At 27.1% G+C, this 15,408-nt stretch overlaps 1 protein-coding gene across 1 annotated transcript; it reads left to right on the forward strand.

Moving 5' to 3' along the window:
- Nucleotides 1–235: 235 nt before the first annotated feature.
- LOC108778307 (cytochrome P450 4C1) lies at nt 236–8,038 on the forward strand. Its single transcript, XM_018545445.1, has 9 exons — nt 236–341; nt 2,726–2,789; nt 3,823–3,949; nt 4,017–4,062; nt 5,338–5,432; nt 5,504–5,572; nt 6,977–7,154; nt 7,614–7,790; nt 7,857–8,038. The coding sequence occupies exons 2-9, from the start codon at nt 2,731–2,733 to the stop codon at nt 8,036–8,038; spliced, it is 933 nt and encodes a 310-aa protein (XP_018400947.1). The 5' UTR covers nt 236–341; nt 2,726–2,730.
- Nucleotides 8,039–15,408: the final 7,370 nt, after the last annotated feature.

Below are 15,408 nucleotides of genomic sequence, written 5' to 3' on the forward strand. Positions count from 1 at the left end.
ACTATCCCCCACTCGTTACATAATGTACTATTGTTTGCACTTTGAAAGCTGCGCTATACAAAGCTGTTAAAAAGAAACATATTTTGTAATATTTTTTATTATTAAAAGACTTGTTATTTTCTCTTTTATTATTTTATTGTAATTTGATTTAGTACCTATATGGATTGAAAATCGAAAAAACATAGCTCCAACTTTTAGTACGATAATGATGAAGGAATTTTTTAACGTATTCGTTCAAGAATCTTTAGTACTTATCGAAGATTTGGAAGAAATTGCACTAAATGGAAATGAAATTATATGTTTTGATTATCTATACAGATGTACTATACAAATTACATGCGGTAAGACAATACAATAATTTCTTGAAATTATGAACATACATAGTAAAAATAATTACAAAGAATTATCGAAATTACAAAAATTTTGAGGATTAAAAATTGTTATGTAACAAAATAAAAAGTTGATTTTAATTATTAATTATTTAACTATTATTCATAAAAAAGAGTGTTATAAAAATGGATCACTGTTTGCAATATTGCGTAAATTATATTCGAAATTATTTATAAGATCTTTTAAATAATATAACAATTATTTGTCTAAATCCACGTAAAATTATGAAAATCATTATTTATTATTGATTACGGAAATAATCATATAAAGTAATTTATAAGATTTATATATATATATATATGTATATATATGTGTGTATGTATATATATTGCTTTATTAACGTTTAAACAGAAAATACTGCAAAAGTACAATTTCAGACTGATTTTTAAAAAGTAACGAAAAGTTACCTTTCGAGTAAAGGTAACTGTAACGAGTTACTGTTAAAAAGCAATAACTAGTAACGGTAACTGGTTACTTTCGTTATTCAGTAACGAGTAACTGTAACTTATTACTTTTAAAAAGTAACTTTCCATTCCCACCCCCGATTTAAAATTATCATATGTATTAACCTTTATATAACCTCCCCCCTCTCTTTCTTTCACTCTGATATTGATTCTACACAAACTTTAGATAAATATTGCAAAGAATGTTACTACATCGACTCGCCATCACAGATCTATCGATATTCGCAAATTCTCGTAAGTGAGACACACGTATATCTCTTTATATAGAATCTCGATTTAATAACTTACCAAGGCGTATAAGGTAGACCTCCACTACAATGCCTTACTGATGAAGCCAGTAGTGGAAGCCGGAACGAAACGCCAAAAATTACGTGATGTTCTTCGCAATATATTAGAATAAATTATCAGAGTAATTTATATTTTTAATTGTAATTTGACTCTTACTTCGACCTGTTTAACGTATTGATTATTGCTACATAATTAACCTATTAATAATACGATAACTCCCAGTAAAATTATTTATAAAAAAGCCAATAGTATACGAAATATTTTATACTTAATCTTAGGATATTTTAACAGGAAACAAATAAAATGTAACAATTATAAAGGCTAAATGAACATCATAGTCAGATTAATAGAAGTAGCTACCGAGCAAAACTCAGTGATCACGGAACACAGATTAGAATATAATCATGATTTTAATTGGGAAGAAATAGAAATGTTGGATAAAGAAAAAGTTTTCAATAGACGATTGGTCTCAAAAGTCATTTTTATCAAAAAAACAGAGTAACGATTTAAATATACAAAGCGACACCGATTTGTTAAATCCCTTATATCATGACATCAATTATATATAACATAAATGCCTCTTACACACTTTACACTGTTATATTTTTATCTTATTTTGTTTTCATTTTTATTTTGACTTTATTTATTATTCTCGATTATTTTTGTCCTCTAACTTACATATGAATTCTCTGGATAGATTGTTCTTGTTTCTAACTGCTAAGGATCGTCAAATTATTCTTAAGTAAGTCTTTAATTTAGTATATTTTGATAAGTTTAAAGAATTAGTTTTGAGCTATTGCATATATTTCAATTTTTTTATAATGACTTCCTTCATAGTTTAAGTATCCAACTAGATACGACAGACGGAAAGAACAATTTTAATTAACAATGACTTCATTTTTTGACAAATTATTTTATTCTAACATGACTTTCATTAATTCATACAATTTCTGTTTTCGCAATTTACACTTAAAGAGAACATAATTTAATGTCGAAATGCCTGTATTTTTATTTCGATTAAACAATATAATATTTATACATAAAAAACAACTTATGACCACTCACATAGGCTAATAATTTTTCCTTTATACGTTTTTAATAAGAAATATAAAGTATCACATAAAATATTTATTTTTTAATTACTAAATCTAAATGCTTTAATCCACAGAAGTTATATAATATAAGTTATATAATATAAAGAAGGATCTACATTGTTCTGCGATATGCTATTACATATTTAAAAAAAACTACTAATTTTTTTATTGAGAGAGAGAGAGAGAGAGAGATTTATTTCATTATTCTATACACAAAAATATTAAAATACATTTACTAGAAAACCAAAATAATGATTTAGAAAATACTTTATATTTAATTTTAAAATATATACGTTAAAATAAAATATAAAATACTTCCAAAATGAAGGTAACATCTTATCACATAATGGTAATTAATAATAAAATCTTGATTTTTATAATTTTTCAAATTTGTGTTGACAAGAAAGTTATTACCTTTAATTTCTTAAAAACTCAACATAGTTAACATATTGATTGAAAAGTTGTTTTTACATATTGCTGTGTGTAAAGGTACCATGATGGGTATCAAGGTGGAAAGGAATATAATAGATTTATGGACGAAAACAACTAAAAGGTATGTAATTTTAATTCGTTTCAATTTGTATATGGAGAGATACATTTCGTAATCCTTTCAGTTCAAATTTCAAAATGCTACTCACATCAGTCAATTAATGCTAACAATAACAAAACATTAACATTATGATTTCATTATCAACAATATAAATGTTATATTAGGGCTGAACATATTCCATTTGTAATTTAATAAGAACTAGAATTGTATATTTTAACTATACACATAAAAGTATTTTGAGTTTTGTACTTCAAACATTGAGATTGTGAACATTTATCATTTCATATATTTTAATAGATTTAGTCCAGCCCTGAATAAAATATACGTTGTAAGTTACATTGTTGAGTGTAAAGCTATTAATACTGATGTTATGTTATTTCGTAATATAGGTTAGCAAGTAACGCGTTTACATTGAGCATGTAGGTTGTTAATTGACTTGTGGCGTTGTTAGCCGTTACAATTTTCTTCTTTTAAACAATGTTACATTTCTTTATGAATATAACGTTAACGCAATAACGCAGTTACATTGACTATGGTGAGAGAGAAACAGATATAGTGGAAATTAGAAAGAGGCGAAAGATCAATAATAATGAAATAGGATTTTGGAAGTAATTCTATATTGCTAGGCATATTAAAATGTTTAACAATTCTTAAATACATTCTTAAAACGTATATCAATTCTTTTTTCGATTACATGACAATCTCATCATCTCATGAGATTGCTTTTTCGCATATTTCAAACATTTTTCTTATAATAGAAGATTCATAATCCGAAATTTTACATGAAGTTATATTATATTTTGAAGTTACTCTGTACATTTCCTAAGTAGATGTATTGTTATGTAATCAAAAAAAGAATAGTTTGAATAATATTTATAAAAGTTAATAATCACGATACGCTATAGTATATTAAATATCGCATATACTATTAATGTTATATATAATAGTGTAATATGTCATTATTATATTATATTATATTACATTATATAATAATTATGGCAATATATTATAAATTTATTTTAATAACATTTTTCAGTATAAGAGATATTTGGCGATATAGATTTCGAAACATATACATAATTCCTGATATTATATTTAATCTCACATCTTTGGGAAAGAAACAGCGAGAATGTATAAATATCAGTCATTCAATCGTAGAAAAGGTATAAATATTTAATAATATTCATATAATTACACTTTCTTTATGTTTAAATCTTTATTATTGCATAGATGATACAGCAAAGAACAAATGAATTAAGTACAATGTCCACTAATGGTGATATATCTCGTAAGTTTGTCAATATTTTATAATTCTTTTGCTCTTTATTTCTAGAATGATATATAATACTTTTTTAAAATTACTTTAAGAATATAACGTTTTGAAAATTATAATTAAAAAAGACTAATATGCTGTTCTAGCGACAATTCTTCGATAAATTTGATCTTCGCATATGTCGTCAATGATACTGAGTGATCTCCAACAAAATTTTACACGTCGCTCGTTATTTGTTAAAAAGTTATTAAAAAAATATTTGAAAAATGATATTTCTCTTTTACCAAATATATAACATAGCGAAATTTTCCGATTCAAAATATATTTTTAGACTTTCTACACAAAACAAGTTTCACTCTACTTTTCCTTCTGCTAAGCTAGAGATATATAACTTTTTACTCCAGAAGATTTGCTTCGCATTCGTTGGAAAGATCAAGGTCATTGGAAAATTCTTCCCTCATCGGGGTATTTATCCTTCTAACAAGCAGTAAATTCAATCAAACATAACAAATAAAGATGCAACGTTAGTAAAGCGCAAATATATAATAGTAAAAATTTTTTCTTCTTTTAATGAATGATAATGGCGCCAATCATTGGTTTAGATTTGAATAAATTTCAAGTCGTTCTCAGCTAATTATTAGAAGAAACGTGAAAATCCATCTTTCCCTTCATCAGAATTAAGACATTAAACAGCTCGGTATAAGCATATTAGAATTTCACGAGCTACTAAAATAAGCAATTAGGGCAATATTCGAGGAACTCGTTATATCAGTTCTATTTGTGTCATCTATTCTTATTCTACGTCTAATAAACGATGAAGGTAAAATGACGGAAATTTATTATAAGGAGATTTATTATAAGCATTAATAGTGTCTCTTCGAATGCACTCTAGAGCTGTTATTCCAACGGCAGAAATTTCGTAATGTAAATTTCAACAATATAAGTGTTAGACACTCAAACGACTATCTTTATTAACAGTTCATCGGTATTTAGTACTACTGAATATCAATTCATTGTAGAATTAGAGTTATCTTCGCTTTTTATTAACTGTGCTGTATTCCCATTTACATTTGAACAAATTTATAAATTTATATTAATATTTAAATTAATATTAACATTTAATTTATATTAACATATAACATTTAAAAAAAAGATCACTATAAGATTTATAATTCTAAGATTAAACATTTAAAGTAAAATATACATAAAGTTGATTATTTATACATATATACATAAGTAATGAACTAATACACATATTGTTTTCTGTACATAACATAGATAAACGGTTCGTGGACATTTTCATGCGTTTATTTAGTGATGAAAAATTCACGCAAAAGGAAATTATAGACAATGTAGTTACAATGATAGGAGCGGTATGTTATGCTATCTTTTAGTATATTAACCATTTACAAATGGATAATAAATTGTATTTTCAATTACATAGGCTGCGGACACTACCGCTGCTACGTTAAATTTTGTGATCTTTATGTTGGCAAATTTCTCGGAAATACAAGTATGTATATATTAATAATAATTATGCAAAAGTTTTTTATAATAACCATCATTTATTTCAATTTACTTACGTCAATATCTAAAAACAGTAATATTTGTAAAATTATTATATATATTATATTATAGTAATATTTGTATAAATGAACTTTTTAAAAATGATTATATTTTATAAATATTTTATTAACGCGTGAATGAATACTGATAATTTTGTCTTAAAATTTTTATATAAAATATTTTTTGATGTCTCAATTAATTTTCGAAGTATAACGAAAAACCAGCGATATACATATATAAGGGATGATTTCTTTCCGTTTTTTCGCTGCAAATAATATTTTCTAAATTCATTTTTTTATATAAACTATATATTTATATATCTCGTATGTAAAGTTTCAAATAAAACGAATATACAGGACTCTTAGTATTAAAAATTGTCAATGAAATAAAAAGGCAATTAAGAGTCAATATTATATGTGTGAACTAATAAAACATTTAATATATTATAAATTAAAATAAAATAACAATAAACTAAAATTCACACTATAAATGCGCACGCAAACAGAAGTCAAACCATAACGTTTCGGCTGCATATTCGAGCCATCCTCAGATGTACATACATATAAATATTAATTAACGCAGTAAAACATCTTTAGTTAACGCAGAAAGAATAAGAAAAAAAACTATGATGGATTGTTATGTTCTAAAACGTTGTGGAAATACCTTTCATTCGTTCCTTTTAAACTTCTTTTAGTTTTTATATTTTGGCACATATAACGTTTAATAACATATCAGGTCCCTGAATTTTTACATAGAACTAAACGAAATTGCATGTCAGTATATACATATATGTACATACATCCCGTTTCTACAATGTTTGTCATGTCCTGTGTAAGAGCCATTATGTTTCATCATAATCCCTTTTCGGGATTTGCTTTCGAAAAATATTTTATTACTGTTTTACAACACGTGTAAATTTCTTGTAATGCTGCATCTTATATTGTTTTTTATATTGTAACAGCAATAGCTAATACCTATATGCAACTTTTGTTTATATTTAATGAAGAGAACTCGACTCCAACATTTGTTACCTTATTTTAATTACATCCTGTATATATAATCAAAGAACACTATGCCAACATTTCTCGAGATGTTCTTCGAGTTTTAAAATACTAATTTGAAAATTGTTTAAAATAAAATTACTCATATCTAAAAATATTTATAAGAATAACGTTGCATAGATTATTTTCAAAATGAATCGCATAATATTTTAATAGTTGCTTATGATACAATATACATATATGTATACATTTTTTGGCTATATGATCTAATAGACCGCGAGAAATTCGAAAGCAGATCGCCGGTCGAACGTATATGTATAAACACATTATTTAACTTTATATTATACTAGGAAAAAGCATATAAAGAATTATTGGAAATTTATGGCACGGAAACTCCAAAGAATGCACCAGTTAAATACGAGGACTTACAACATATGAATTACTTGGATTGTGTTATTAAAGAAACTTTAAGACTTTTCCCTTCTATCCCTATGATTGGACGAATATTGACGGAAGACTTAAAAATAGGTTTGTTTATTTTTAAGAATAAAGTATTGTTAAAAATGCGCACCCATATTATTAACTTCTTTTTGAAAGTTTTCGTAAAGAATGTATAAATTATTAAGGGGATTCTGGGCGTAGGCGATGAGAATTACTAATTACAGTGAAATAAAAATCTTCGGCTGTATAGTTTGCAAAATTCTTTTTACATAATTAAAATATGCACAAATATGAAGTTTGAAATGATCAATTTACTTTTAGTTCATTAGCTACCACTTGACGTAAATATTTACTTTTGGTGTCGTTAGGGTGTTCTTTAACACTATACACTAAAATAGCCTTATTTTGCATTTTTAATTGCAAATTTATTCTATATTTTTTCGCTTCCAATGTCACAATTTAAAACGTACAATAGTGATGAATGAAAAGAAACCTTGAAAATGATTAAATATATCAACCGATTATATAAAATAAAATATGTTTCAGGAGAATTTGTTATACCAAAAGGTACAGATGTTATTATATCAATTATACGAATGCACCGGAATGAAAAATATTGGCCGAATCCATTGATGTTTGATCCGGATAGATTTCTATCAGAAAAAACAAATTGTTTACCATATTATTTCATGCCTTTTAGTGATGGATCAAGAAATTGCATAGGTAAGTATGAATAAATTATAAATTATCGTAGTAATATTGATTTACATGTAATTGACAAATTTACAGGTGCAAAATACGCAATGATGTCCATGAAAGTTATTTTAGCAACGTTGATAAGAATGTTTGTATTTAAATTGAATCATAGCATTGAGATAGACAAAATCAAATTAAATTCGGATATAGTATTGTCTACAGTTGAACCTTTAAAGATTAAAATTGAAAAACGTAATCTCTTTTACTCTAAATAATATATAAATAGATAATACTGTAGTAGTATGGGGGAAAACATTATTCACAGTACTCGTTTATTTCATATACAGCTTAATAAAGACAGAATTTTGTTACAAGATATATGTATATAAAATAATACATAAACGAATAATGATTAATGATTTTAAGTATAGTTCAATAATCATAGAGGAAAGTCTCGTATATACCACTTTATTTTTGTATAATATTTTATTAATATTTGTATAATACGCTGGCCAACAAAATTAACGCAATGCCTGTTCCACTCTACAAAAATAGGCAAATTTCAAGATAGAACAACTTCGTTAAAAATCATTGTATCATAATTTTTAAAAAAGCATTTCACAGCTTGAAACATCTACTTTTCAGATCGCTGCTTGAAAAAACAGTCTTAAGGAGATTTTATGAAGTTACACAAACATAAATGATGTTATATCAGATCAAAATTCTTTACGAAGTTTGCGGAGTTTCAAAGGACGGACTAAAAATTGTTCACAAACGCGATTCACATCATTGGAAAGAGTGAACGTTGAAACAAAAGGGTCATTTTTGCTTCAACGTTGAATAACTCGGTGAAAAAAAAAGTCGTACGGAGCTTCGTAAACAAGTAAATTAAAGGTAATAGAGATTCGCTCTTTTGAATGATGTAAATCACATTTGTGTACAATTTTTAGTCCGCCCCATGGAACTCCGCAAATTTCGTCAAAAATTTTGAGATCTGGTATACCATTTTTACGTTTGTGTAACTTCATAAATTCTCCGTGAGTCTGTTTTTTCAGGTAGCGATCTGAAAAGTAGAGGTTTCAAGCTATAAAATGTTTTTTTTAACACGGTCATTGATAAAGTTATTCTATCCTTAAATTAGCCTACTTTTACGGAATGAAACAGGTGTTGCGTTAATTTTATTAGCCAGTAAATTTATATCAATATTACATTACATTCATGCACGAATTTTGTAACAATATTCTATCTTTAATAAAATGCATATTTCTTAAACAAACAGTTGTCAAATGTTTATATTTGTTATCAAAAGAATTAATTATTGCAAAATTGTAAACAGTATTATAAAAATTGCTTATACTATGTGATAGAAAACTCTTTTAATATTTTTGTTCTTAAAGTTTAATTTTTTGTGAAAAGCGACTTTCCTCTATTAATGGGAAACATAAGTAACATATGCAATATATTTAAATTATACCAGTGCTTTAATTTGAATGATTTGAATTGTATCATATATTCTGAAACATGTTCTTTATTATTAAAGATAGAATACTGTTACGAAATTCATGCATAAATGTAGTACAATATTGATATAAACTAATATATTGTATATGTTAATTTATGTTTATTATTAATTGTCATAAATATAATTCAGATCCTCTTATGTTATTACTTCTCACTTATGATTATAATTTGATTTTCTAATCATTTCCAAGTTTATTATTTTACTCTCATTTTTCGATTTTGGTGTAATAAAAGTTAATTAAAGCAATATATTAATGTAATTAAGGTACTTTTTCACTTGTATAATTAATCCTATGTAATAGATTATTCATCGTTCTAGATGATTTCTAGTAAATTTATTATAAGGAAGAAGCGTAACTCAATATTATATAATATATTGTATATAGGCTGCGTTCCGTAATAATTACTGCCAGTACTGACAACATTGTAAAGCCTATTCCAAAATTTCTCACAGTAAGCTACATCGATAGCACTGTAATGATGACGTCACAGACTGGATCCACAACCTCGCTTTAAGAGGCCTTAAGCCGTAAGAAATTGACCAATCAAAGTTGAATGCGAGAAAAATAATCTACTGCGATTGGTCAATTTTTTACGGCTTTACGGTTTAAGGCCTCATAAAGCATGGTTGCGGACCCAGCCGTAGATTTTGTCGTTACTTGCTACTGCGGTTACTGTGGCAGGAAATGTACAGCAATCCAAGTATAAAATGACGAAGGAAAAGATAACTTTATTGGATACTAAAAATAATAGCAATATTAATTGATACTAAGCCTGAAAGGTGCTCAGGAAGCATCACATGGTATAAACGAAATTTTACACTTATCTATGTGTTATAAAATACAGCTTATATAAAATAAAAAATAAAAACAACAGTAACAGGAGAATATTAACCACTAATGATCAAGGTTTGATACTTGTTAATAATATTTTCAATATATCTTTAATTTTAACAGATTAGAATTTTAAATACATCTTTTACTTCTATTAATTGCTGCACGATGCTCGAGCGACATTTGATCTGCGTGCGGGGCGGTGAGATGAGAGGGACGGCAGAATTAGTCGGAGGCGATTCGAAAATCGACATACACTTTATGTATGTCACTTATGTTCACTTTGTACTGGCACATTTATTAATAATATATCAGTTACTTTTCATGGTAATATGTTATTATTAGATAAAAAGGTTTAAATTTTTAAGTATCTTTTTTTGAACATGGCTTGAACTTTTCATTTTTATGATATAATTTTTTCGGATATCACTTACTTTTTAGAGTACAAATATATTACAAATATATAAAAAAATTTAAAAATATATAATGATAGAGAGTGAAATACGGCGAAAGAGAGGGGTGGTGGGGATGGGTGTTGGGAAGGGGTAGAGCAGGAGTGAGTGATTGCGGTCGGTTGAAGATAGTGAAGGTGTGAGTTAAAGGTGAGAGGGATATTAGAAAGTTTTAATACGACCTTGAATGCGGACAGAGAAGAAAAAGGAGAAGAAGAAGGAGGAGGAGAAGGAGGAGACGTTTCTTAATTTATCATAAAAATCACCACTTTTCGACCGCTTCTATCTCCAGAATGGCTTGACCGATTTAAAATTTTTTTTGTTCAAACTCGTGGCGATGCCGCCTTTCAGGGCATATAACATTCGATATAAAAATTTTCTATATTTTAGTGGTTATGCACCCCCCAAAAATGGACTTTGATGTCTCGGGATAAGAGACTTATGTAGTGTCTTTCAGTTTTTATACATGGCCAGAGACACTACCGCGTCTCCTGATGACAGTGATTGATCATTAGTACAAAAACGATTAAAATAAAGAAAAAAATTCAAAAAATGAAAAGGAAATAAATTTAATGGAAAACATTTTTTAAAAGATTTTTATTAATACTTACAAATTTTCATTTGCTTTGTCTAATATAAGTCTGCTGTATAAGTCGTAAAAAACAGCCTATAAATTGAATATTTTATTCATATATGAATTTAGAAAAGGTCAGTTATTACTATGTTGTGAAATTGGCTATTAATTTGACTTGGATTTTAATATACAGGTAAATTTATAGCAAAAATGTGGTCAATCACTGTATCATGGTCAATTACTGTGTAGAAAAGATGAACTTTGAAATTAATATAAGTGAGTACGATGTGCTAACAAAACAATTTTTTACATCTACAGATAAATCTTATCCTTTCAATTAACATTTTCATTTCAATGCAAATAATTCTGAGCGTAATTTCATAAAAAAATTGAAATAAAAACCGTAAAATAAAACAACTTTTTTTATACAGGAAGATACATTGTGGCCACTTAAAATTATGATTTATAGTCATGTTTTTATTTCTGAATCATGAGAATGCATTGTTTATGAAGCCTGCTTGGATGGGAAAGATATAATAAATATCTTCGCGATTAGCGCAATTGCAGTACGATAATAAATTTATTAAGTAGTACTACTATTTCATTGTTACTTGGAACAATGTTGTTCATTATTATTGTATTAAGTTTAACATGTATCGTAATAAGTTGTTTTGTACAAAATTGTCGTTTGTTTTCTTCTGGAACTGTGAAATCGTTACCGGGACCACTAAAATTACCATTTATTGGTAGCACGTATCATTTTCTACATCGTAATTCTGAGGGTAATAGATTTGTTTAGTTTATATAAAATTTTTTATAATTAAGGCCTTCATGGAAAAAATGTATTACCGTTAACTATTTTATATTAAAACAAGTAAATATGATAATGAAATGGACCGATATTTTTTTATATTTGTTCAACTTTATAATGATTAAAAACAGAATTAAATTTAATATTTTATAAATATATATCAATTAATTTAATATCTTTACATCATTTTGATGAACTCGTAAGTACTATTTGTCAAAATAATGTAAGGTCCGGGAGAAGATGACACAATAAGGAAGATGCCACTTTATTCAAATTTTTATCATAGAATATATATTAGCCATTCTAATTGCATAGAATACGTAATAGACAATGGGTAAAAAAGTACAATTATCAAAAAGTTTATGCTAATTGACGTTAAAAAATATTTAACAAAATACGAATAGGTAGGTCATAAAATATACTCTTTCTAATAAGTGCTACGTTAATTGTTATAAAATTTGTGCTTCGATGCTTCTGTAAAATAAAACAAAAATGATAAATGGTTTTGATCAGTATTTCCTGGCAGTACAAACATATTTTAAACAGTATAGTTTTTCAAATAATCTCAGTATAATTTTAGCAAATAATCTCACAATTACATATGCATTAAAACTTTTCAGAGTTTTTAAATGTTTTCATTCAGCTTACTGAAACTTATTCATCTCCTCTTCAATTCTGGATAGGCTCTAAATTAAATATTTTAATATATGAACCAGACCAAGTAAAGGTAGAAAAGAAACATTTATTTTCTGCTGTATGTGTATATGAATATTTATTAATTTAAGTATCTTATTTATATTATATAAGGTGTCCTTCTATACATTTACAAAAGCAACTGCGATTCCAGCACATGAAAACAAATCATAAATGTTTAATTATCATATATCCGAACGGTTTCGGAGTTATGAGTACCATAAATATCATACCATATACTGAAGTAAGAAAATATATAGTAATATATATTGTTTAATGTTAGTTATTCTATTTTACAAAAGATGTTAGAATTTGTTTTCCTCCGACAATATTGGCATATTTATTAACACAAATTAAAGAAAAGTCACCTGTGACCCATGTTAGCGATTTTTCTCTAATAAATTGGTACAGACTTTTAGAAAAATATTTTAAAACCAATTATAATAATGAACTCTGAATATTCAAACATTAAGAATTTACAAAGGGTAAATGCAAATAATAATTTTTGCGCGGTTAAAGGTTTACTAACAAAAAAAATTTTTAATATTGAAGATTAAAAATTTTTTTTTTAACAAAGTTCCAAATGCCTCGACTGACTTCCAGTCATTTTCAGCGATTCAATACAAAATTTCATAAAATAAAGTAAATCAACGTGGATAAAAAGCATCGCAAGTTTACAACCGTTTTATTATTCTTGACGCACCCCTAGCCGACCGCAATCGTATGAAGTCACTCTTCGTAATACATATTGGAGGAGTGTAATCTTTGTCGTAATCCAAAATAACGACAATCTAAATTTTGAACACGAGTTTTTATACATATTGTATGTTGCTGTAATAAGAAGAGAATTGAGAGAGTAAAGAACTCACCCAATGAAATCGACCAAGGAAGCCTAAAAAAAGGTGACATAATAGTCAAGTATAAAATCTGATCTTAATAATACAGTTAATCATCAATTTTTGTTGCTTAATCCATAATTTCATCAATCTTAGTGGAAATTCACCAAAAAAAAGTAAAATAAATTTGAAAAAATTAAAACAAACGCAATGTAATAGTACCATTATTGTTTCAAGATAATTTAAAACCAATAATAATAATGGACTATTAATATTCAAACAATTGTGTTACTTTATCCACGTTGATTAATTTTATTTTATGAAATTTTGTATTGTACTGAATCGCTGAAGATAACTGGAAGTTAGTTGAAACGTCTGGAACTTTGATAAAAAAGAAAATTTTTGTTTTTTAAAATAAAAAATGTTGATAGCACATCTCTAACCGCGCAGTTATTATTTACTTTTATTTGCCCTTTGTAAATTCTTAATGTTAAAATATTTTAAGTTTTACAGATGATTAACATTAAATGGCCAGGTGCATTTAGAACGACAATCGCTCACTGAGTCAGTGAAAGGTAGTAGTACTGAATGCCTCTAATATCATTTATCATAATTGTTATAAAATCTGAATTTCAATTTGAAAATAAATAAATTAAAGGTCTAGTTCATCACAATAAGATTCAAGAATGGAAACATCAGAATAAAGGATATTAAACAGCATTTGTTTCAATTCATGTTTACTTAACCCATAACTCCAAAACCATTCGAAATTACACATATATTTATATGAGACATTTTCGACTTTTTATATGCTAAAGTTTTATTATTTTTATGTGCTAAAGCGACTATAACAATTTTATTTAGTACTGTATGGAAGGATCCCTTGTATAATACGCCACACAAATGCACACGCGCGCATATGTGATACGTTAATAAAAAATTTCACTGAAACAATTATTTACGATTTCGTGCGATCATGTAACTCTTCCAACCGTGGAATGCGAAATTTACGTAAACTTTTTTGCCACATACATCATATATATGATAATTACTTGGTTCTATAAGCAAATATACGCAAATATTAATAAATTATATGTGATTGTAGACTGTCTTACAAAATCGCCATTGTTTGAATAAAGGTTCGTTTTACGCAGCTCTAAAACCAATATTTGGCATGGGATTAGTAACAGCTCCTGGTAAGATATATATTTAGACAAATAGAATATTTATTTATATAAATATAAAATTCATTTGTAATAATAAACTTACATTAAAAAATGTTAACAATAAGACTAATATTTCATATCCATTCGTTTATCTACTTTGTAAATAGAAAATGCAACACGAACGATGCTATGGCTGCATTCATTTTTATTTTGTATTTCACTTATATATTCGTAATATTTTCTACAATAAGATTTTTCTCTTTCTTTATGTAAGATATCTTTTCATCACGTGTGCACGTAATGTATCCTATACCGCAACGCTTTAGCGTGCGAAAAACAGCCAATACCTCAAGCCGTTGAGTTATTTCTCTAACCCCACCCTTCTGCGCAAAAACGTTGCGGTATAGGCACATTACGACGAGCACTTGTAATGAAACAGTACATTGTGTAAGGAGTTGGGGCTAGTGTTATGGCGCGAAGGGCGCGAAAGCACGAGCGAAGCGAATGTGTATTCACGCCCGTCCCGCGCTGTAAACAACTATCCCCCACTCGTTACATAATGTACTATTGTTTGCACTTTGAAAGCTGCGCCATACAAAGCTGTTAAAAAGAAACATATTTTGTAATATTTTTTATTATTAAAAGACTTGTTATTTTCTCTTTTATTATTTTATTGTAATTTGATTTAGCACCTATATGGATTGAAAATCGAAAAAACATAGCTCCAACTTTTAGTACGATAATGATGAAGGAATTTTT

This window comes from Cyphomyrmex costatus, unplaced genomic scaffold, assembly GCF_001594065.2.
Source record: "Cyphomyrmex costatus isolate MS0001 unplaced genomic scaffold, Ccosl1.0 scaffold1186, whole genome shotgun sequence".
NCBI lineage: Eukaryota > Metazoa > Arthropoda > Insecta > Hymenoptera > Formicidae > Cyphomyrmex > Cyphomyrmex costatus.